Source organism: Gorilla gorilla, chromosome 20 (genome assembly GCF_029281585.2).
Source record: "Gorilla gorilla gorilla isolate KB3781 chromosome 20, NHGRI_mGorGor1-v2.1_pri, whole genome shotgun sequence".
Lineage (NCBI taxonomy): Eukaryota > Metazoa > Chordata > Mammalia > Primates > Hominidae > Gorilla > Gorilla gorilla.
The window spans coordinates 17,634,626-17,659,420 of NC_073244.2; the positions used below are offsets into that span (position 1 = coordinate 17,634,626).

Genomic DNA, 24,795 nt, shown 5'->3' on the forward strand with positions numbered 1-24,795 from the left:
CCTCATCCCAAATCCCCGTTTCCCCGAACATCAGGCTCTTCCTCCTCTTCCTGTCCTCCCTGGCCTAGCCTGGGCTCCCTCCCGTTCTGAGGCAAGGCGATTGCTCCATGTCACAGTGAGTGTGGAGTTCCTTGCACATACTGGTGACCTTGTGTCCGGAAGGAATTAGAAGGAAGAGCTCATGGAGTGCCAGAAGAAGACAGTGCCTACTCTGGCAAGCTAGAAGCAAGCTCTGCATTAAATGCAAATATTGGCCGGGCACGGTGGCTCACATTTGTAATCCCAGCACTTGGGGAGGCCTAGGCAGGAGGATCACTTGAGCCCAGGAATTCACGACCAGCCTGGTCAACATAGTGAGACCCCATCTACCCCACCCCACCCCCGTCACACACACAGCACCAACAACAAAAACAAAATTAGCAGAGTGTGGTGGGGCGTGACTTTGGTCCCAGCTACTAGGGAGGCTGAGGCAGGAGGATCGTTTGAGCCTGGGAGATTGGGGCTGGAGTGAGCCGAGATCATGCCACTGCAGTCCAGCCTGGGTGACAGAGCAAGACCCTGACAGAAAAAAAAGAAAGGAGGGAGGGAGGGATGATGGAAGGAAGGAAGGAAGGAAGGAAGGCAGGAAGGAAGGAAGGAAGGAAGGCAGGAAGGAAGGAAGGAAACCAAAACAAGGCCAGGCGTGGTGGCTCACGCCTGTAATCCCAGCACTTTGGGAGGCCGAGGTGGGCGTATCACTTGAGGTCAGGAGTTAGAGACCAGCCTCGGTAACATGGCGAAACCCGGTCTCTACGAAAAATACAAAAATTAGCCAGGCGTGGTGGCGGGTGCCTGTAATCCAGCTACTCGGGAGGCTGAGGCACGAGAATCGCTTGAACCCGGGAGGCAGAGATTGCAGTGAGCTGAGATCGCGCCACTGCACTCCAGCCTGGGCGACAAAAGCGAAACTCCGTCTCAAAAAAAAAAAAAGAAAAAAAAAAAAACCAAAACAAACCCTCAAATATCCCTCGGGCTAGGTGTAGGGAGGAAACTCGGCCTGAGAGGCGCAGTGGCTAGAACTAGTCAACACTGCTACGCACAGCCACGTTTCCATGGCTTCCTACGTCACTCAGGCCTTAGGGGGCGGGGAATGTCACCCTATCCAATCAGGGGTGCTGGGGCGGGGCCCTGCCAACTGTCCATTCAGATGCGCCCGGGAGAGGAGGGCAGGGCCTGCGCCTCCCTACGGAGCCTTTGTTTCTGGCGTCCGCCCGCACCCGGGCTCGCGTCTCCGTTTCTGCGAGAGGCCCAAGGTGTCTCCGCCGCAGCCTCTGTCGCGCCGTGACCTGTACAGGTCGCGGGAGTCGTAGGGAGGACGCCGGGACACCTGGAAGCCGAGAAATGGTGCGTGTGAGGGGCCAGGCGTCCCCAGACCGGGGGGAGGGGCTGGTTGGAACCGGCCGGAACCGGCTGTGGAGGGACCTAGGCCTCCCTGCGGCGACTCCGGGGTCTGGGACCCGAGTTCCCTCGGCCGCAAGGTGGGGCTGGGCCAGGAACTGGGACCCCGGTCGTCCTGTCCCGTCCCTGCGCGACACCTGCGGCCCCGCAGCCCCGCGTCTCCCCACATGGTGCGGGGGCCGCGGGAGGGTCATGGGGGTATCCCGCCTCGGATGTGGGGTGCGTGTGGCAGGAGCTGCGGTCTGTGGCCGCCCCCCACAGTCCCGCCTTTCTTCCGTTAAAAATTTAGAGTTTATTTGAGCAAACAGCGGCTCATCGATGGAGAAGCTCCCGGTCGTGGTTTGTGGCTTGGGGATCCGTTGGAGGGAATGGAAGGAAAGGCTGTAAGGTGCAGGAGGAAGCGAACCAAATTCAGTACTTGGTTGGTGACAGTTATGCAGTCGCCTTATTTGCTCTATCTAGGTGGACATTTTCTGCTTATGTAGTCAGAGGTGGATTGGTGGTTGTGGTTTATTAACCCTAAATTTTATTTCCTTATAAACTGGTAATTTATAAGAATTTCATTTGAGGCTGGAGCGCGGTGGCTCACGCCTGTAATCGCAGCGCTTTTGGAGGCCAAGACAGGAGAATCGCTTGGGCCCAGGAGTTGAAGACCAGCCTCGCAATATAGCGAGACCCCATCTCTGTTAATTTTTTTTAAACGAACATATTCAGACTGAGACCAAAAAACTACTACAAATTTTTAAAATATAAGATCAAATAAAAGAATTCCATTTGACTTAGATTTCTGTTTCCTTGGGTAGGAAAGCAGGACACCATAGCCACAGCCCTCTAATTGTCTCCTAATTAATTATTTTAACACTCACCAGGGGGACAGGGTCCCAAATCCTTGACCTTGTTCCCCTAGCCTGACTCCTCTGGGGCTTGCAAATAATTCTTGATACCACTTCTTTCACCATATTCCCAAAAGGTAACTCCAGTCACGACATTATCAACTCTTTGTCCTTTATTGCACATTTCAAACTAATTAATTTGTATTATTTTTTCAAGGAGCAATCGATTGGTCTTAAAAATATTTGCTTTCTGTTTCTGAACATTTCACAGGAGAGGAAAGCAGAGAATACATGTATGAGACCCTGCTGTGAAAAAACGTTTGTGCCTCTCCTCCTTTTCTCTCTCCTAGGCACAGGGATGTTCTCAGAATGTCTTTTGGTTGGCCTGGTGCCATGGCTCATGTCTGTAATCCCAACACTTTGGGAGGCCAAGGCGGGAGGATCACCTGAGGCCAGGAGTTTGAGACCAGCCTGAGCAACATAGTGAGACCTGGACCCTAAAATAAAAAAAACAAAAAACAGTGTCTTTGGGTTGGGGTTCCCCTTTGGAAACTTTAAACTGTGATATGTCTTCAGAGCATCCTCCTTTCCTGGTCCTGGGCTTCAGGGCTGTTTGGGCTGACACAGGATGCCCACAGCAGCCAGATCTGTTGAAGGGTCTGGTATCAGCCTGCTCCCACTGGACAGCCTGAAGTACGGGGTGGGGCCTCTTAGTGGAGGAGCTGGGTGTCCTGGGGTCGGAGGAATCTCTTGATATCCCCTCCCTCTCAAAGCTCACCCCTGGGACACTCAGCTTTTCTTCCCCTAATTCCAGATCCCATTCCTTGGGGGACACATTGGTGTCCAGCCAAATGGATGGTGGTATTGAGGGGAAAAACAGATATGATTCTTGCCCTCTGGATTCTTTTAGACTGGTGAAGTGAGAAAACTTATCCCAAGGACAGGAAAACCCATCCCATTCAGGTGATGCAAGAACCTGAACAGCAAAATGTACTTCAGGCAGATGGAGGCAAAATGCAATGTCTCTTGGAAGGGTGGTCACTGAGCCCTTCAGTGAGCAGGTTAGGGGGTGGGCGATATCCCAGGTGATAGAATGACCTGACTTGGGCCGGACGTGGTGGCTGACACCTGTAATCCCAGCACTTTGGGAAGCTGAGGTGGGCGGATCACTTAAGGCCATGAGTTCGAGACCAGCCCGGCCAACATGGCGAAACCCTGTCTCTACTGAAAATACAAAAATTAGCTGGGTGTGGTGGCAGGTGCCTCTAATCTCAGCTACTGGGGAGGCTGAGGCATGAGAATCGCTTTAACCTGGGAGGCAAAGGTTGTGGTGAACCGAGATCACACCGCTGCACCCCAGCCTGGGTGACAGAGCGAGACTCTGTCTCAAAAAAAAAAAAAAAAAAAAAAGATGTGAAACTTGAGTCAGACGTACCTCTGTTCCAGGTTAGCGCAGCCCCTTCCTGGGTTTGTCCCCTGCAAAAGATTTGTTAACTTATTGCAGTGTCAGTTTTTTTCTTTTTTAAGTAACTATAAATGTATTTCATCAGTAGGCCTTGAAATATAAGACAGTTTTGCAAAGAGGCAAGAAGGAAGTGGATTTCAGAAAACGTTAAATATCTAGTCTTATGTTTGTTAAAAATTATTACTTACGGCTGGGCGCGATGGCTCACGCATGTAATCCCAGCACTTTGGGAAGCTGAGGCAGGCACATCACGAGGTCAGGAGATCGAGACCATCCTGGCTAACACAGTGAAACCCTGTCTCTACTAAAAACACAAAAAATTAGCTGGGCGTGGTGGCGGGTGCCTGTAGTGCCAGCTACTTGGGAGGCTGAGGCAGGAGAATGGCATGAACCTGGGAGGCAGAGCTTGCAGTGATCCATGATTGCGCCACTGCACTGCAGGCTGGGCAACAGAGCAAGACTCCATCTCAAAAAAAAATTATTATTTTTTTCTTTCCCAAAACAAGTGTAGTAAGTTTCTCAAGTATGTTATTTTTTTTTTGTGGGGGTGGGGCGTGGTGATTTAAAATGGAATTCCAGGGCTTAGTGTTGGGAATACTAAGGAAAAGAGAGAGAGAAAACTCTCTTCTATCATGACTGCAGAAAATGAATACATTTCCACAAGTAAGTGTAGCAAATAAATTGGTGAATTACAGAGATTCACCAAAACATCAATTCCTCTGCTTTGCAGGGTGGCAAACTTGTGACAGTGGATAACTGTTCTCTTCCTGTTATCTAGACATCAGAGTTTAATGCGAAGTCCTGATAGGACAGGACTTGGTAACTCCTAGAAGTGTTCCAGTATGATTTAGTACATGATTTGTTACCATAGAAAGAGTAAATAACATGTTTATTGTCTGAAGAGGATGGATACTTTTACTTTTTCTGTTAAGGTATGAAATATAAGTGCCTTACAATTTCCCTCCTTGTTATAAACAGTGAATTTGAGTGATTTTGCTGGAATCTTCAAACCCTGGGTATTTTCTCATTGAAAATTAAATGCATAACCTTGACTGGGAAACAGAGACAGCAGACTAGTGACTTGAAACTAAGACCAATCTTGAGCTTTCAAAGAGAGGACATTACAGGCCCAGTGGTTCTTGCTGAGGAGCCTCCCCTGCAGTGTCCCAGCTGCTCACAACTGACTTTGGGTGGAGCCCTTTATAGTGAGAGAAGCTCAGAGCCCTGGAAAGCTGGGGATTCATAGGCAGAGGTGGTTGAGGTGATGCCTTTCTGAGAATGTACTTGCTATTATCTTGGGTCTGTTTGTAGACGTTTCTTAATGAAACAAATCTGGATTTAGGTAAGGAGTGATTTATTTTATTTTATTTTTATTTATTTATTTTTTGTGTGTGTGACAGGGTCTCACTCTGTCTCCTAGGCTGGAGTGCAGTGGTGCGATCATAGCTCACTGTAGCCTTGATCTCCTGGGCTCAAGGAATTCTCTCATATCAGCCTCCCAAGTACCTAGGACTACAGGCACGTGCCATGATGCCTGGCTTATATTTTTAAAAAAGTTTTTTTAATAGAGACAGGATGTTGTTATGTTGCCCAGACTGGTCTCTAACTCCTGGCTTCGAGCAATCCTCCCACCGTAGCCTCCCCAAATTCCAGGATTATGGGGGTGGGGCGGGGAGCGCCACCACACCAGACAGGAATGACTTTATTCTAAAGGATAATTGAAAGGGGAGAAGGCACCAAGTATAAAATCTTCAAGCATCTCAGGCTGGGCGGTGGCTCACGTCTGTAATCCCAGCACTTTGGGAGGCCGAGGTGGGTGGATCACAAGGTTAGGAGTTTGAGACCAGCCTGACCAACATAGTGAAACCCCATCTCTACTAAAAATACAAAAATTAGCCGGGCATGGTGGTGCGTGCCTGTAATCCCAGCTACTCGGGAGGCTGAGGCAGGAGAATTGCTTGAATTCAGGAGGCAGAGGTTGCAGTGAGCCGAGATCGCGCCACTGCACTCCAGCCTGGGCGACAGAGTGAGACTCTGTCTCAAAAAAAAAAAAAAAAAAAAAAAAAAAAAAATCTGCAAGCATCTCAGAGTTTATGCAGAAAAGGATTTTCTTTTGTAGGGAGGAGCAAATGATGAGAAAGAAGGTGGGAGGTGGAAGGCAGGATGCAGGGTGCAAAATCCCACCTAGATCCTGAAGGCAGTCTCTTCTTAGGAGGGTCATCAGAGGGGTTGTATATAGGCTCAGGCTGGGGGTGGGTCAAAGTTCAGGGGCTGGAGGAAGAAGAGAAACTTAACCAAAGTTTTGTTAACAGGTACTTTGTTCTGACTGATCACTGAAGACAAAGCTGTTCAGCTAATCATTTGTGAGGAAAATAAAGGGAATTTCTAGTCTGTGTATGGCTTTGTCATAGGTAAAAAAGCAGTGTCATCTAAGTCATAATGAGAAGAGTTTTTCTTTGCGTAATCTGCTCCTGCAGAATACAAAAGACGGGGGAATTTCTTTAACCACAGCTATTACCAGGATTACCTACCTGCCCAATCTTCTGCCGCCATTTTCCCTTACATCCATCCCTTCCGTTTCGCCATTTCTGATTTATATGCAGTTGCTGAGAAGTATGGGTGATCCCTGGGGCTTGTGACTGGCATCTGCAGTGGGGCACTGTTATGGTAATGAGCCCTGAACTTGTGGGGTCCCCGTTAACTCTGGGTAGTGTCAGAATTGATTTGAATGCTTAATTGGTGTTGGAGAATTGGAGATTTGGTTGTGTTCAGCAAACACCACACATTTGGTGTCAGAAATGGTATATGAAAAAAGACACTAGAGATCAGAACCTTCACCTGACTCTGGGTAAGTGTTCGCTGGTGAGAATTGAGACCCTGGAGGAGGGAGCATTTCCACACTGTGAGGAGAGGAGAGTGGGGTGTGTGAAACACCCGTGGACTCACTACCCAGGTTCATAAATGGGCATTGGGCATTTCTGGTATGTCCTGATCTTATCTCCCGTCTGTACCCACAGGTGACCAGGTCCTCATTTTTAAAAGGTGGTTCTTCATAGTTTTACCATCTATTTATCGTTAGGCTGAATTTTGCTTGGCTCTTCCTCTTTTGAATTTTTAGTAAGTTATTACCATTAATATTATGCCAAAAAGAGTTTTTTTGTGGTTTCTTTGCCTGTTTGTTTCACGCATGCTGGTTTCTGCATTTAGTTTGGGGGTTAGGATTTCAGCAAATGAAAGTTTGGGCAGGGGATGGTGGTGGAATACAAACATTCAGTCTGTTAACAATCCTAACTGTATTTTGTACGGTATCTTGGCTATTCTTAGCCTTTTTTTTTTTTTTGAGATGGAGTCTCACTGTGTAGCCCAGGCTGGAGTGCAGTGGCGCTCTTGGCTCACTGCAACCTCTGCCTCCGGGCTCAAGTGATTCTCCCACCTCAGTCTCCCAACAAGCTAGGACTACAGGTGCACAGTACCACACCAGCTAATTTTTGTATTTTTTTTTTTTGTGTGGAGGTGGGGTTTTGCCATGCTGTCTAAGCTGGTCTTGAACTCCTGGGCTCAAGCAGTCCACCCGGCTATGCCTCCCAAAGTGTTGGGATTATAGGTGTGAGCCATTACGCCCGGCCTTATTTTTGTCTGTTTTTTGTGGAAGTGATATCATCCTATATGTTATATTGTATGCCATCTGTCAATTTCACATAGCTGTGAATCTTCCATGAAATGGTATTTTATTCACTATTTTACTTAATAAACTTTATTATTTAGACCGGTTGTAGTTTGACAGAAAAATTGAACAGATAATACTTAGAGTTTCCTTATTCTCCTCCACAGGTGATTGTTTTCCCCTACTTTTCTTTTTTTTTAAGAGACGAAGTCTTGCTCTGTCACCCAGGCTTGAGTGCAGTGGTGCAATCACTGCTCACTGCAGGCTAGACCTCCAGGGCTCAAGTGATCCTGCCACCTCAGCCTCCCAAGTAGCTGGGACCACAGGTGTGCACCACCACATCTGGCTAATTTTTTTTTTTTTTTTTTGGTAGATGGGGGTCTCACTATGTTGTCCAGGCTGATCTCTAACTCCTGGCTCAAGTGATTCTCCCATCCTGGCCTCCCAAAGTACGTAAATATGATATCATATATATCATATAATTGATGAACCAATATATCATTTATGATGATGATCAGAATTGGTGAGCCAATATGTTACTAACTAAAGTTTAGACTTCATCAAAATTGGTAATTTTTGTTCTTCAAAGGACACCAAGAACTTGAAAAGATAATTCACCAAGTGGAAGAACGACTTGCAAATCCTGTGTCTGGTGGGGAATCTTATCCAGAAGCAGCCTGAGTCTCAGTCCCCTCCATCACACTCCATCAGGGTGGGGGCTGAATTGGCAGCCAGGACTCCCAGGTATCCTGTCCCATCACTGTAGGAGGCAGTCTACCTCCTGGACCTCTCTCTGGGCAGTTGTGCACCTGCAATCCTGGATCTCACCCAGATCATGGGGTGACAACAGGGAGTGGCCATCCGGAGAGAGATCTGAGCCTGGTGTTTTGGGTTTGTGGGTGGGAGGTACTCTCAGGACACCCTCCCCCTCCATGAATTCAGACTTGGGTGGGCCCAGCAGAATGGCATGTGTGGTTCCCAGCTCCTTCATCCCCAGTGGGAGGGAGCCTGTCATCCCCTATGCATTTCAGATATATGAACCAGGGTCTCAAGTTTACAGCCTTGTTCCCTGTTAAAGAGAGATTGCACTGGAAACTTGTTAAGAATGTCAAGGAAAAGTTTATTAAGCACAATTGCAGTGAGTCATGGCAGCTGTGATAGGGGAGGGAGATTGAATTCAGCCTTGAATGCAGCAGGAATATTATTGGATTTATAGCCAATGCACAAGGTGAGGGAGAGAATGGAACTTGGTTGGGTCTCATAGGTGGGGGAAAAAGAACTTGATTGGATATTAAGGTAGGAGGAGTCTCTATAAACTACCTTAGATGGATTCTTGCTGAAACTGACTTCTGTAGGCCAGTGCCAAGCCCTAGTCAAAAAGAGGGCTCTGAGGAGCTTGACTCAAGTTTGGTGAAGGAAGGAGTACTTGAGACCTCTTCAGCCTAGTTTTTCTTTCGTTTCGTTTCTTTTTTTTTTTTTTTGAGATGGAGTCTTGCTCTGTCGCCCAGGCTGGAGTGCAGTGGTGCGATCATGGCTCACTGCAACCTCTGCCTCCCAGGTTCAAGCAATTCTCTGCCTCAGCCTCCCAAGTAGCTGGGGTTACAGGTGCCCACCACCACGCCTGGCTAATTTTTTTTGTATTTTTAGTAGAGACAAGGTTTCGCCATCTTGGCCAGGGTGGTCTTGAACTCCTGACCTCATGAGCCACCGCGCCCAGCCTCTTCAGCCTAGTTTTTCCCAGGGCTCTGTATTAGTCTGTTTTCATGCTGCTAATAAAGACATACCCAAGACTGGGTAATTTATAAAGGAAAGAGATTTCATTGACAGGTCAGTATGGCTGGGGAGGCCTCAGGAAACTTACAAGTATGGTGGAAGGGAAGCAAACATGTCCTTCTTCACATGGCAGCAGCAAGGAGAAGTGCAGAGTAAAGGTGGGGGAAAGGTGGGGGAAGCCCATTATAAAACCAGATCTCATGAGAACTCACTATTATGAGAACAACATGGAGGTAACCACCCCAGTGATTAAATTATCTCCCACTTGCTCTCTCCCATGACATGCAGGGATTATGGGAACTACAAGAGGAGATTTGGGTGGGGACACAGCCAAACCATATCATTCCACCCCCAGCCCCTCCCAAATCTCATATCCTCACATTTTAAAACAATCATGCCCTCCCAACAGTCCCCCAAAGTCTTAAATCATTCCAGCATTAACTCAAAAGTACAAGTCCAAACTCATCTGAGACAAGGCAAGTCCCTTCTGCCTATGAGCCTGTAAAATCAAAAACAAGTTAGCTACTTCCTAGATACAGTCGTTGGGTAAATATACCCATTCCAAATGGGAGAAATTGGCCAAAACAAAGGGGCTAGAGGCCCTATGCAAGTCCCAAATCCAGTAGGGCAGTAATTAAATCTTAAAGCTTTGACATAATCTCCTTGGCCGGGCGCGGTGGCTCACACCTGTAATCCCAGCACTTTGGGAGGCCGAGGCAAGCGGATCATGAGGTCAGGAGATCAAGACCATCCTGGCTAACATGGTGAAACCGTGTCTGTATTAAAAATACAAAGAATTAGCCAGGCATGGTGGCACGCGCCTGTAATCACAGCTACTTGGGAGGCTGAGGCAGGAGAATTGCTTGATCCCAGAAGGCGGAGGTTCCAGTGAGCCGAGATCATGCCACTGCACTCCAGTCCGGGTGATAGAGCCAGACTCTCAAAAAAAAAAAAAAGAAAGAAAAAAAGAATCTCCTTTGACTCCACGTCTCACATCCAGGTCATGCTGATGCAAGAGGTGGGCTCCCTCAACCTTGGGCACCTCTGCCCCTGTGGCTTTGCAAGGTACAGCCCCAACTCCTGGCTGCTTTCACAGCTGGCACTGAGTGTCTGTGGCTTTTCCAGGTGCACGGTGCAAACTGTCAGTGGATTGACCATTCTGGGGTTCTTGAGGACGGATGGTGGCCCTCTCCTCACAGCTCTACTAGGCAGTGCCACAGTGGGGACTCTCTGTGGGGGCTCCAGTTCACACATTTCTCTTCTGCTCTGCCCTAGCAGAGGTTCTCCATGAGGGCTCTGCCCCTGTAGCACACCTCTGCCTGGACACCCAGGCGTTTTTGTACATCTTCTGAAATCTCGGCAGAGGTTCCCAAACCTCAATTCTTGTCTTCTGTGCACCCACAGGGCCAACACCACATGGCAGCTGCTGTGGCTTGGGGCTTGCACCCTCCGAAGCCATGACCCGAATTGTACCTTGCCTCCTTTTAGCAATGGCTGGAGTGGCTGGGCACAGGGAACCAAGTCCCTAGGGTGCATACAGCAAGGGGCCCTGGACCAGGCCCAGGAAACCAACCATTTTTTCCTTTTAGGATTCTAGGCCTGTGATGGGAGGGGCTGCCATGAAGGTCTGTGATGTGTCCTGGAGACATTTCCTCCATTGTCTTGGTGATTAACATTTGGCTTCTTGTTACTTACGCAAATTTCTGTAGCTGGTTTGAATTTCTCCCCAGAAAATGGGTTTTTCTTTTCTTTTCTTTTGAGACAGTGTTTCACTCTTGTTGCCCAGGCTGGAGTGCAGTGGCGCAATCTTGGCTCACTACAACCTCCACCTCCCGGGATCAAGCGATTCTCCTGCCTCAGCCTCCCGAGTAGCTGGGATTACAGGCATGTGCCACCACGGCCAGCTAATTCTGTATATTTAGTAGAGAAGGGGTTTCTCTATGTTGCTCAGGCTGCTCTCAAAGTCCTGACCTCAGTGATCCGCCCGCCTCAGCCTCCCAAGGTGCTGGATTACAGGCATGAGCCACCACGCCTGGCTGGGTTTTTTTTTCTGTTCCATTGTCAGGCTGCAATTTTTCCAAACTTTAATGTTCTGTCACCTCTTGAATGCTTTGCTGCTTAGCAGTTTCTTCCACCAGATACCGTAAGTCATCTCTCACAAGTTCAAAGTTCCACAGATCTCTAGGGCAGGGGCAAAATGCCGCCAGTCTCTTTGCTAAAACATAACAAGAGTCACCTTTGCTTCCAGTTACCAACAAGTTTCTCGTCTCCATCTGAGACCACCTCAGCCTGGACTTTATTGTCCATATCACTACCAGCATTTTGGTCAGAGCTATCCAAGAAGTCTCTAGGAAGTTCCAGACTTTCCCACATCTTCCTGTCTTTTGAGCCCTCCAAGTCTCTAGGACGTTCCAAACTTTCCCACATTTTCCTGTCTTCTTCCGAGTCCTCCAAACTGTTCCAACCCTTGCCTGTTCCCCAGTTCCAAAGTTGCTTCCACATTTTCAGTTACCTTTACGGCAGAGCACCCCGCTACCTAGTACCAATTTACTATATTAGTCCATTCTCGCGCTGTGAATAAATACATACCTGAGACTGGATAATTTATAAAGGAAAGAGGTTTAATTGACATACAGTTTAGCATGGCTGGGAAGGCCTCAGGAAACTTAATCATGACGGAAGGAAAAGCAAACATGTCCTTCACATGGTGGCAGCAAGGAGAAGTGCAGAGCGAAGAGTGGCAAAAGCCACTTATGAAACCATCAGATCTCGTGAGAACTCACTATCATGAGAACCGCATGGAGGGAACTGCCCCCATGGTTAAATTACCTCCCACCGGGTCCCTCCCACAACATGTGGGGATTATGGGAACTACAATTTAAGATGAGATTTGGGTGGGGGCACAGCCAAACCGTATCAGGCTCAAAATAAGTTCCTAAGTTTCTGGTTTCCCTTGCCACAATCCCAGATGTCAACTTCCCCTCTCCAATTGATATTATCTTCAATTATGTCTCCCCCATGCTAGATTTGAAGCAGCTGTAATATTTTAGTTATTTATAATTTTCCATAGAATAATAAATAACAATTTTAAAGATCTTTTTGTCAGTGTATATTTTACATGAGACAAAAGCTATTCAAGTGGTGAGTAGCCATTTGAAATTACATTGTGTAAAATCTGTGTCCCTAATGATTCGTGGTGTTGAGCATATTTGTATGTGCTTATTGGCCATTTGTATATATCCTGGAGAAATGTCCATTCAAGTTCTTTGCCCATTTATTATTTATTTATTTTTATTTTCACGTTTTTTTGGAAAGAGCTATGATGCCCAGGCTGGATTTGAACGCCTGGGTTCAAGATCCTTCTGCCTTAGGTTCCTGAAGCTGGGATTACAGGTGTGTTCCAGCATGCCCAGCCAATTTTGCCCATTTTCTAATCAATGTGTTTTTTGCTGGTTTATTACAATAACTTATTATTATTTTTATTTTTTGAGACAGGGTCTTGCTCCATTACCCAGGCTGGAGTGCAGTGGTGCCATCTCGGCTCACTGCAATCTCCGCGTCCTGAGTTCAAGCCATCCTCCTGCCTCAGCCTCCTGTGTAGCTGAGACTAGAGGGCATGCCACCATGCTCAGCTAATATTTGTATTTTTTGTAGAGACAGGGTTTTGCCATGTTGTCCAGGCTGGTCTTGAACTCTTGAGCTCAAGCTGTGTGCCCACCTCAGCCTCCCAAAATGCTGGGATTATAGGCGTGAGCCACCATGTCCAACAATTTATTATTATTAATTATGGCTATAAAAACAATTAAAAATCTACCATCTTAAGCATTTTTGTGTACAGCTTAGTAGTGTTAACTATACTCACCTTGTTGTGCAACCAAACTCCAGCAATTGTTCCCATTCTCTCAAATTTATTTTTTCTTTCTTCAAGGTGGTTAATTTTATCTTGAAGTTAGCTGATTCTTATTTTGCTTGCTTGAATTTGCCATTGAACACCTATAGAGAAATTTTCATTTTAGTTGTGCTTTGCATCTTCCAGATCCGTACTTTCTGTGTAGTCTTTTAAAAAATTATATATATATATATATATATATATATATATATATGTATTTTTTCCCCCCGAGACTGAGTCTTGCCCTGTCGCCCAGAACTGGAGTGCAATGGCACGATCTCAGCTCACTGCAACCTCCGCCTCCTGATTTCAAGCAATTCTCCTGCCTCAGCCTCCCGGGTAGCTGGGATTACAGGCGCCTGCCACCATGCCCGGCTAATGTTTGTGTATTTTTAGTAGAGACGGGGTTTCACCATGTTGACCAGGCTGGCGTCTAACTCCTGACCTTGTGATCCGCACACCTTGGCCTCCCAAAGTGCTGAGACTGCAGGCGTGAGCCACCGCGCCTGTAATTTTTTGTTGATGTTATTGCATGCATCCTTTTCTTAGTTTTCTTTATTTCTTTCTCCATGGTTGTCTTTACTACTTTGAGCATAGTTAAGGCGGTTGCTTAAAGTCTTCGTCCAGTGAGCGCAATAACTGGAGATTCTCAAAGATGGTTTATCTCAATTTTTTCCCATTGATGAGCCATATTTTTCTGTCTTCTTTATGATTTTGTTTTTGTTGAAAAGTGGGATTTGAATTTTTTTTTTTTTTTTTTTTTTTTTGAGACGGAGTCTCGCTTTGTTGCCCAGGCTGGAGTGCAGTGGCACAATCTCAGCTCACTGCAACCTCCGCCTCCCGGGTTCAAGCAATTCTTTTGAATTCAATTCTTTTGAATTCTTCTGAGCCCAGAAAAGGTCTTTTCTGGAAATGCGTTCTTTCCTGGACATGAAGGGGACATTCTCAATTCCCCAGCATACCTGGGTTTTTCTGAGTATCCTAATTTCTGAAAGAAATTTTTCTCCTCAGCTTTTCTTCCCAGGCTTTAGATGGTCTATCATATGTCTCAGCCATAATCTGTTGGCTCAGGTAGCTTCAGGGTTTTTGTTTACTTTATGACATTTCAAGCAATTGCTGCCCTTTTTTTTTCTCAAAAAATAAAAATAAAACATTAGGTGTGGTAGTGTGCACCTGCAGTCCCAGTTACTATGGAGGCTGAGGTGGGAGGATCATCTGAGCCTAGGGAGGTCGAGGTTGCAATAAGTCGTGATTACGCCACGGCACTCCAGCCTGGGTGACCGAGTAAGACCCTGTCTAAAAACAACAACAAAACCTCGTGTAACTGCTGCTAATTAGAGTATATATTCAGGGCAACTTGAATCTGTACTCCTGGTTTGCAGTCCTCAGCTCTGGCCCCAATAGACTGTCCATTTGTATTGATTTTGCCTAAGTTTCTTCCTTTTAGATCAACAAACTTATGGAGCGCCTTTCTGTTTCATAGATGGGATGCTTCTTGATTCGTGACTCGCTAATAATAGCCAATTAGATCACTGAACTCTTTGTTGAAATGTTTTCTTTCTTTTTTGAGACTGAGTCTTGCTCTGTTGGCCAGGCTGGAGTGCGGTGGTGTGATTTCAGCTCACTGCAACCTCCACCTCCTGGGTTCAAGCGATTCTCCTGCCTCAGCCTCTGGAGTAGCTGGGACTTCAAGCGTGTGCCACCACACCTGACTAATTTTTGTATTTTTAGTAGAGACGGGGTTTTACCATGTTGGCCAGGCTGGTCTTCAACTCCTGACCTCAAGTGATCTGTCTGCCATGGCCTCCCAAAGTGCTGGGATTACAGGTGTGAGCTACTGTGCCTGACCCCAAATTCTTGACCTTCTTGCCAACACTTGTTCTTTGGAGTGGTTGATTTTTGCTGTGAGTCATAGGAGTTTTTTATATGTTCTTGATACTAACACCTTGCCAGATATATGATTTGCTGATACTTTTTACAATTCCCTGGTTGCCTTTTCCCAGTGTTGATAGTGTCTTCTGACACACAGAATTATTTATTTAGAGACAAGGTCTTGCTCTGTTGCCTAGGCTGGAGTGCAGTGATGATGTGATCCCAGCTCACCCCAGTCTCAACCTCCTGGGCTCAAGGAATCCTCTTCCCCCAGCTGCCTGGCCCACACAAGTTTTTAATTTTGATGAAATAAAATTTGTCTTTTTTTTCTTTTGTGAACCATGTTCTGGTGTTTTATCCAAGAAATCAATGCCAAACCCAATAGAAACTTTCGCTGTGTGTTTTTGTTTAAAAAGGAAAATTAGAACAGAGTTAAAAGATCCAGTTGGCTTTTATTTGCAATTCATGAATTGGGGTACCATCCCATTCTATAAAATAGAATAAGAGCTCCCGCTGGGCGTGACAGAAGGGTGGGTTTTGTAAGGAACAAGAGAAACAGAACAACAACAAAGCAGACTGGTTAACATCAGGTTACTTTTATTGAAAGGGTAAAGCAGAGGGGACGTCCTTATTATGCCAGCTGAGATTGACTGGGCCCTTTCCTATTGGTTGCTGTGAGTCTCCTGTTTTGGGGAAAAACTGGGTATGTTTGAGGATCTACCTGCTTCTTTAAAAATTTTAGTTTGATCATGTGGCACTTAGCATGAGTGACTCCATTTTGGTTTGGTCTCATTTGTTGGGGACTAGTATAGGATTTTAGTCCAAAAAAATGGCCTGCATAATTTTTACTATTTTCTTCTAAGAGTTGTTTAGTTTTAGCTGTTACCTTTAGGTCTTTGATCCATTTTGATTTCATTTTTGTATGTACGTTAAGGGTCCAACTGCTTTTTTTTTTTTTTTTTTTTTTTGAGATGGAGTCTCGCTCTGTCGCCCAGGCTGGAGTGCAGTGGTGCGATCTCAGCTCACTGCAAGCTCCACCTCCCGGGTTCACGCCATTCTCCTGCCTCAGCCTCCCGAGTAGCTGGGACTACAGGCGTCCGCCACCACGCCCGGCTAATTTTTTGTATTTTTTGTAGAGATGGGGTTTCACTGTGTTAGCCAGGATGGTCTCGATCTCCTGACCTCGTGATCCGCCTGCCTCGGCCTCCCAAAGTGCTGGGATTACAGGCGTGAGCCACCGTGCCCGGCCTGCTTTTTTTTTTTTTTTTTGAGACGGAGTCTCACTCTGTCATCTAGGCTGGAGTGCAGTGGGGCAATCTCAGCTTACTGCAACCTCTGCATGCTGGGTTCAAGCGATTCTTCTGCCTCAGCCTCCCAAGTATCTGGGACTACACCAGCCCACCACGCCTGGCTAATTTTTTTGTATTTTTAGTAGAGATGGGGTTTCACCATGTTGACCAGGCTGGTCTGGAACTCCTGACCTCAGGTGATCTGTCCACCTCGGCCTCTCAAAGTGCTGAGATTACAGGCATGAACCACCTTGCCGGGCCTCAACTGCATTTTTTCACATGTAGGTATCCAGTTTTCCCAGAACCATTTTTTTTTTTCAACTTTTATTTTTCGTTGAGGGAGTACCTGTGCAAGTTTGTTACATGGGTAAATTGTGTGTTACTGGGGGTTGGTGTATTTCATCACGCAGGTAGTGAGCATAGTATCTGATAGGTTTCTTTTCCACCCTCACCCTCTTCCAACCCTCCCACTTCAAGTAGGCCGCGGTGTCTGTTGTTCTCATCTTTGTACCCATGTCAGCACCATTTTTTGAAAAGCATTTTTTTCCAATAATGAATCTGGGCACACTCGCCAAAAGTCATTTTACCATTTATGAATGTGTACCTCCCCTCCCCTCCCTCCCTCTCCCCTCCCCTTCCCTCCTCCCTCCCCTTCCCTCCTCCCTCCCCCCTCCCCTCCCCCTTGCTCCTCCCCTTCCCCCTCCCCTCCCCCTTCCTCTTCCCCTTCCCCCTCCCCTCCCCCTTCCTCTTCCCCTTCCCCCTCCCCTCCCCCTTCCCCCCTCCCCCTCCCCTCCCCCCTCCCCTCCCCCTCCCCTCCCCCCCTCCCCTCCCTCGTCCCCTCCCCTCTCCCCTCCCCCTCCCCTCCCCCTTCCCTCCCCTCCCCCTTCCCTCCCCTTCCCCTCCCCTCCCCCTCTCCTCCCCCTCCCCTCACCTCCCCCTTCCCTCCCCTCCCCTCTTCCCTCCCCTCCCCTTTCCCTCTCCTCCCCTCCCCTTCCCCTCTCCTCCACTCCTCCCTCTTCCCCTTCCCCTCTCCTCCCCTCCCCCCTCCCCTCCCCCTCCTCCCCTCTCCCCTCCCCTTCCCTTCCCCTCTCCTCCCCTCCTCCCTTCCCTCCCCCATCTTCCCTCCCCTCTCCTCCCATCACCTGTCCCTCCCCTCCCGTCACCTGTCCTTCCCCTCTCCTCCCCTCACCTGTCCCTCCCCTCTCCCCTTCCCCCTCACCTCGCCTCCCCCCTCCCCTCTCCTTTCCTTTCCTTTTTCCTTTCCTGACATAGGGTCTCACTTGGTTTCCCAGCATGGTCTTGACCTCTTGACCTCAAGCCATCCTCTGGTCTTTGGCCTCCCAAAGTGCTGGGATTACAGGCATGAGCTACCATCCCTGGCCTGAAGGTGGTATCTATTAAGAACAATTCCCTGAGCATATTTCAAGATGACTACTCTTACCCTCTTCCTGCCATAAGCAGGAAGCAATTTTTCTATGATCTTCACTGTGAGAACTGATGAAGTTTCTGGAGGTAGAGCTCACACATTTCTGGGGGCCCCCTATGACTGGATCCCCTGGATTTTTACCTCTTTTTTTTTAAAAAACAGCTAATTAAAAAAAATATTTAGTAGACAAGAGGTCTCGCTATGTTTTCCAGGTCAGTCTTGCACTCCTGAGCTCAAGTGATCCTCCTGCCTCCATCTCCCAAAGTGTTGGGATTACAGGCATGAGCCACCGTGCCCAGCCAGATTTTTACACTTAGCCTTTAGTAATTCATTAGTTGCAATTTAGGTTTTCCTACCCCTGTACTGCTTCCCACAGAGATTTTGCTATGGGAGTCTGTTCTAGTAAGTTATGACTCTTTTATCAGTTAGGTTGGTGGGATCCTGTCTAAAATCCAGTACCCAGATACTGTCAAAGCTCAAACTTTGTGAACAAGCATTTCTAAAGATACACAGTCTCAGGGTGGCTAATGTTAACTCTTTTTTCTGCACTCTAGTTACTAGTTTTTTTTTTTTTTTTTTTTTTTTTTTTTGAGACGGAGTCTTGCCCTGTCGCCCGGTCTGGAGTGCAGTGGTGCAATCTCAGCTCACTGCAAGCTCTGCCTTCTGGGTTCACGCCATTCTTCTACCTCAGCCTCCTGAGTAGCTGGGACTATGGGCACCCACCACTGTGCCTGGCTAATTTTTGTATTTTTAGTAGAGACGGGGTTTCACCTTGTTAGCCAGGATGGTCTCGATCTCTTGACCTCGTGATCCGCCCGCCTCGGCCTCCCAAAGTGTTGGGATTACAGGCGTGAGCCACTGCGCCCAGCCACTACATGTTTGTTACAACAGGTGCTACAGGCCTACCTTACAGAGAGACATTAGGGGTGGCCCAGGCAGTACATACTTCTCCCACCAGAGAGGCATGCTCCTATTCTGCTGTTGCTAGTTCAGTTCTAGCAGCAGAATTGCTTTGTGGAAGGAAGTGAGTCTAGACAGAGGGTAAGTTTGATGACTGTGGAATCTTGAAACAAATGTTTGGAAAGCATAGCATCCTGAGAACTTCTTGGGAATAAAGTCTAGGCCCTCAGTGCTGTCTGTCTCAACCTTCCTCCTCCACACATGTGGGATGTTTCAGGATTCAGTGGCCTTTGAGGATGTGGCTGTGAACTTCACCCTGGAGGAGTGGGCTTTGCTGGATCCTTCCCAGAAGAATCTCTACAGGGATGTGATGCGGGAAACCTTCAGGAACCTGGCTTCTGTAGGTAAGGGTGACAATATTCCTTTCCTCAGTGAATTAGAGAACAAGTGTTTCTAGCTCCTTAACACTTTGGGGAATAAACCAGGCATGGGTACAGGGAATTATGAATATAGAATCTAATACTTTTTTCATAATTTTATACTAATTCATAATGACTTTTCTGGGTCTAAATTTTAGGAAAACAATGGGAAGACCAGAACATTGAAGACCCATTCAAAATTCCCAGGAGAAATATAAGGTAATTTGCACTCACAAAAGAAAGTTCTGTTCCTTGAGAGCATTTCGTATTGTTAGGAATTTTTTTTTTTTTTTGAGTTGAAGCCTCGCTCTGTCACCAGGCTGGAGTGCAGTGGTGCAATCTTGGCTCACTGCAACCTCCGCCTCCCAGGTTCAGGTGATTCTCCTGCCTCAGCCTCCTGAGTAGCTAGGACTACAGGCACGTGCCACCACGCCAAGCTAATTTTTTGTATTTTTAGTAGAGACGGGGTTTCACCATGTTGGCCAGGATGGTCTTGTTCTCTTGACCTCGTGATCTGCCTGCCTCAGCCTCCCAAAGTGCTGGGATTATAGGCGTGAGCCACCATGCCCAGCAGGAATTTTTAAAAGCAAGCAAACAGCATATAAGCCCAGCTTCAAACTGTTTTGTTTTTAGAAAATCTTCTCCAAGCCAGGCATGGTGACTCACGCCTGTAATCCCAGCACTTTGGGAGGCTGAGGTGGGCAGATCACGAGGTCAGGAGATCCTGGCTAACACGGTGAAACTCCGTCTCTACTAAAAATACAAAAAAAAAAGTTAGCTGGGTGTGGTGGTGGGTGCCTGTAATCCCAGCTACTCGGGAGGCTGAGGCAGGAGAATGGCGTGAATTGGGAGGCGGAGCTTGCTGTGAGCCAAGATCGCACCACTGCACTCCAGCCTGGGTGACAGAGTAAGACTCTGTCTCAAAAAAAAAAAAAAAGAAAATCTTCTCCAAAAACATAGTTAAGTTTAACATAGATGTTCAGTGTTTGCAAAATAGTTCAATTATAGATAGCATTAAGAAACTTCATACGAATTTCTTTTTTTTTTTTTTTTTTTTGAGAGGGAATTTCACAACTCGTTGCCCAGGCTGGAGTGCGAGGGTGCCATCTTGGCTCACTGCAACCTCCGCCTCCTGGATTCAAGCGATTCTCCTGCCTGAGCCTCCCGAGTAGCTGGGATTACAGGCACCTGCCACCACACCTGGCTAATTTTTTGTATTTTTAATAGAGACAGGGTTTCACCATGTTGGCCAGGCTGGTCTTGAACTCCTGACCTCAGGTGATCCACCTGCCTCAGCCTCTGAAAGTGCTGGGATTACAGATGTGAGCCACCACACCTGGCCATGAATATCATTTTCTTTCTTTCTTTTTTTTTTTTTTTGAGACAGAGTTTCGCTCTTGTTGCCCAGGCTGAAGTGCAATGGCATGATCTTGGCTCACTGCACCTCTGCCTCCTGGGTTCAAGCAATTCTCCTGCCTCAGCCTCCCGAGTAGCTGGGATTACACGCATGCTCCACTGCGCCCAGCTAATTTTTTTTATTTTTTATTTTTAGTAGAGACAGGGTTTCTCCACGTTGGTCAAGCTGGTCTTAAACTCCTGATCTCAGGTGATCCTCCTGTCTTGGCCTTCCAAAGTGCTGGGATTACAGGCATAAGCTACTGCGTCTGGCCATGAATATCATTTTTTGATAATAGGTATGGTTGTGACCTATTGCAGACCATTTAGTCCACTCATGTTCAAACAATTGAGACAGGCATAACACGTACACTTTCCCTGGTAATGTTAAACATGTGAGTCCAAGGCCAGGCATGGTGGCTCACGCCTGTAATCCCAGCACTTTGGGAGGCAGAGGTGAGAGGATCCCTTGAGCCTTGGAGTTCAGGGTTCACGCCTGGGCAACATAGTAAGATTCTGTCTCTGTATTTAAAAACAAGTATATGTAAGTCTAATACCTATTAATAAATATAAAATCATTTATAAACAAAACATTAATAATGTACTTCTCATTTTTCCGACAAGTCATATTCCAGAGAGACTCTGTGAAAGTAAAGAAGGTGGTCAAGGTGAAGAAACCTTCAGCCAGATTCCAGATGGTATTCTGAACAAGAAAACTCCTGGAGTAAAACCGTGTGAAAGCAGTGTGTGTGGAGAAGTTGGCATGGGTCCTTCATCACTTAATAGGCACATCAGAGATCACACTGGACGTGAACCAAATGAATATCAGGAATATGGAAAGAAGTCATATACACGTAACCAGTGTGGACGAGCCTTGAGTTATCATCGCTCTTTTCCAGTACGTGAAAGGACTCATCCTGGAGGAAAGCCCTATGATTGTAAGGAATGTGGAGAAACCTTTATTTCTCTTGTAAGCATTCGAAGACACATGTTAACGCATAGGGGAGGTGTACCTTACAAATGTAAGGTGTGTGGGAAAGCCTTTGATTATCCCAGTTTATTTCGTATACATGAAAGAAGTCACACTGGAGAGAAACCTTATGAATGCAAGCAATGTGGGAAAGCCTTCAGTTGTTCCAGTTACATTAGAATACATGAAAGGACTCACACTGGAGATAAACCCTATGAATGCAAGCAGTGTGGGAAAGCTTTCAGTTGTTCCAAGTACATTCGAATCCATGAACGAACTCACACAGGAGAGAAACCCTACGAATGTAAACAGTGTGGTAAAGCCTTTAGGTGCGCCAGTTCTGTTCGAAGTCACGAGAGGACTCACACCGGAGAGAAACTTTTTGAATGTAAGGAATGCGGGAAGGCTTTGACTTGTCTCGCAAGTGTTCGAAGACACATGATAAAGCACACTGGCAACGGACCTTATAAATGTAAGGTGTGTGGGAAAGCCTTTGATTTCCCCAGTTCATTTCGAATCCATGAAAGGACCCACACTGGAGAGAAACCCTATGATTGTAAGCAATGTGGGAAAGCCTTCAGTTGTTCCAGTTCGTTTCGAAAACATGAAAGAATTCACACTGGAGAGAAACCCTATAAATGTACAAAATGTGGGAAAGCCTTCAGTCGTTCCAGTTACTTCCGAATCCATGAAAGAACTCACACTGGAGAGAAACCCTATGAATGTAAGCAATGTGGGAAAGCCTTCAGTCGATCCACTTACTTTCGAGTACATGAAAAAATTCATACTGGAGAGAAACCCTATGAGAACCCTAACCCTAATGCTTCAGTTGTCCCAGTTCTTTCATGAGCATGAAAGGAGTCACATAGAGAAACCCCATGAAAGTAAGAAATTTGGGAAAGCCTTCAGTCCTTTCTGTTTCTTTCAACTACATGAAAGGATTCACAGTGGAGAAAGACCGTGTAAGATAATTGGCTTTAAATTACGAGAGACTTGTGATAGGACAGTAAAACCTAGAGTTGGAGTTGGATCTCTGGATTGTGTTATGTCAGTGTTGGTAGGTTAGGAACTAGATTTCCCAGAATCCATTCCATTTGTGATTCCATGATACAATTCACCAGTAACCGATCTTACATGAGATTCGGAAGTAAGTTAAGAAGGCATTAGTCATGGTTTGGAAGCACCATACAGGGAGACAGCTGTGTGAATACAGACTGTATGGACACCTGCTTCCATCCCATTTTCCTGCTTCTTTGGGTTGCCAATCAAGAGTATCCTCAAAACGACTTGACTTTAATTTTCTCGGAGGTGATAGGCTTCCACACAGGTCTCCAGAAGCCCCGCATTGAATATCCATCCACACTTTGGTTTTCCTTCAGACATTATTATGTCTGTACTAGGCAACTAATTCAGACTGTCCTGGTTGGGAATATTCTGTGATGCTCTGACTCCCCTAGTCTGTAGACAGAATTGGCATAAGATCTAATTTGTGTAGTAAGCACCTTTGTTCATACTAGTAGTGACTGTATTCTTGATTCAGCCTGATAGCTACCATGCTGCTGTCAAAACCAACCAGAGGGGAGCTTGTTCTTCTGCTGTACTGTGCAGTGACTGGCCTCACCCAGGACTTTGATGTGAGAATGAGCACTTTCCTCTATCAGGAAATTTCAAGTGTTTCCTGTTATTCATAGCTCAATGTAATGCCTCAGTTCATTTTCAGTTGTTTGATTATATGTGACTAATATGTATTTTTTATTCAAACAAGACTTCTGTACATGTTTCTTCAAAACAGTTTATTAACTGTCTTCAGTCTTGGATTATATCAAGTTTATAATTTTGGCAAATTGTTAAGACACTGTGAAGTCAGCGTTAACCATGTGCATACAACTTAAGGAATTTTTTCCTCCTCATGTAAATTTTACTTTTCATGCTTATATAGTTTCAACTTTTATCTTCATAGTAATTTCTCATCTACTCATAATACCAAAAGTTAAGTCATGCTGTTTTGTGTGCTCTCTTGCTAAAGACCGCAGAGACCATACCTGTTGTCAAAGAGGGTGTAATAAACTGTAATAATAATCATGACCACAAACCATAAAGGACTGTGTGATGTATTAGTAAGAGGGTGCTCAGAAGAATTTCTTACAGGTTTTCTGCTTGTTATAGGTTGGTTGATTTCTTTCTTTTTTTTTTTTTTTGATATAGAGCGTTGCTCTGTTGCCCAGGCTGGAGTGCAGTGGTGCGATCTCAACTCACTGCAACCTCCACCTCCCAGGTTCAAGCAATTCTCCTGCCTCAGCCTCCAGAGTAGTTGGGATTTCAGGTGCACACCACCACACTCGGCTAATTTTTGTACTTTTAGTAGTGACGGGGTTTCACCATGTTGGTCAGGCTGGTCTTGAACTCCTGACCTTGTGATCCACCTGCCTCGGCCTCCCAAAGTGCTGGGATTACAGGCATAAGCCACCGCACCTGGCCAGGTTGATTGATTTATGTTCAGGGAAGCAAGATGATTCTCTGTATTTGATGCAGTGATGAGGTAAACTTAATTTTAAACTTGGTAATCATAATTGTTCTTATCCAGAAGGGAAAAGGAATGGAGTGGAGGTAAACGTAATTCATGAGAAATACCACTCAGTCATGTTAGTGAGAAGAGGGGAATTTGGGTCGTGTTTATGATTTGGAACATGCTGTCTTTCACCAGTTTTAAAGACATGGTTACAGAATGCCCTTTTTTTGTCTTGATTCATCATAGCCACCTAGGAGCATGGTCTCACATTGCTGGTGTCTGACATGTTTCTCTCCAACAGCGTAAGACTTGGCCTTGCAGTGAGCGGAGGCTGGCTCCTGGACTTGTGGACCTGTTTTTGCCTTACTTATTCTCTGAACACTGAAGTATTTCCTGTGATGTACTGGACACTGTTTTCCATTATGTACCTCAGTTAAAATATGTAAATTTACTTCTTAGCAAGCTGTATAATACTTTTAAAAAGCTCCTTTATGAGTCTAATGAGACTAATATATTTATGCACATTTTCTGAATGCAAGCCTAGGAAGGGAACAAAGTCAGCATCAATATTCCAACCAAGCCTTTCTTGCTCCAATAATATGCTTTTGTTTTTGTTTTTGTGTTTTTGTTTTTTTAGACAAGAGTTTCACTCTTATCACCCAGGCTGGAGTGCAGTGGTGCAATCTCAACTCACTGCAACCTCTGCTTCCCGGTTCAAGTGATTCTCCTGCCTCAGCCTCCTGAGCAGCTGGGATTACAGGTGCCCACCGTCACACCCGGCTAATTTTTGTTTCGTATTTTTAGTACAGACAGGGTTTCACCATGTTGGCCAGGCTGATCTCAAACTCCTGACTTCAGGTGATCTGGCCGCATCGGCCTCCTAAAGTGCTGGAATGGATTACAGGTATGAACCACTGTTCCTGGCATATATGCTTTTGCTTCTAATTTATCAAT

The 24,795-nt window shown here is 46.2% G+C and overlaps 1 protein-coding gene across 2 annotated transcripts; it reads left to right on the forward strand.

Moving 5' to 3' along the window:
• The first annotated feature begins 1,168 nt into the window (after nucleotides 1-1,168).
• On the forward strand, nucleotides 1,169-23,431 carry ZNF627 (zinc finger protein 627). Of its 2 annotated transcripts, XM_055371792.2 has the most exons (5): nucleotides 1,193-1,383; nucleotides 15,541-15,636; nucleotides 18,826-18,952; nucleotides 19,126-19,186; nucleotides 20,987-23,431. In XM_055371792.2, the coding sequence occupies exons 1-5, from the start codon at nucleotides 1,381-1,383 to the stop codon at nucleotides 22,179-22,181; spliced, it is 1,482 nt and encodes a 493-aa protein (XP_055227767.1). In that variant the 5' UTR covers nucleotides 1,193-1,380; the 3' UTR covers nucleotides 22,182-23,431. The 2 variants fall into 2 exon arrangements, with proteins under 2 accessions (XP_055227768.1, XP_055227767.1); XM_055371793.1 differs by lacking the exon at nucleotides 15,541-15,636 and having other exon boundaries at nucleotides 1,169-1,383.
• The last annotated feature ends 1,364 nt before the right edge of the window (nucleotides 23,432-24,795 follow it).

Excerpts from the sequence above, each read along its gene's own strand:
- ZNF627 (XM_055371792.2), top strand. Across the intron at positions 15,637-18,825 it reads CTGTTTTGGGGAAAAACTGG|GATTCAGTGGCCTTTGAGGA; the intron begins GTATGTTTGAGG and ends GGGATGTTTCAG. Across the intron at positions 18,953-19,125 it reads CAGGAACCTGGCTTCTGTAG|GAAAACAATGGGAAGACCAG; the intron begins GTAAGGGTGACA and ends TCTAAATTTTAG.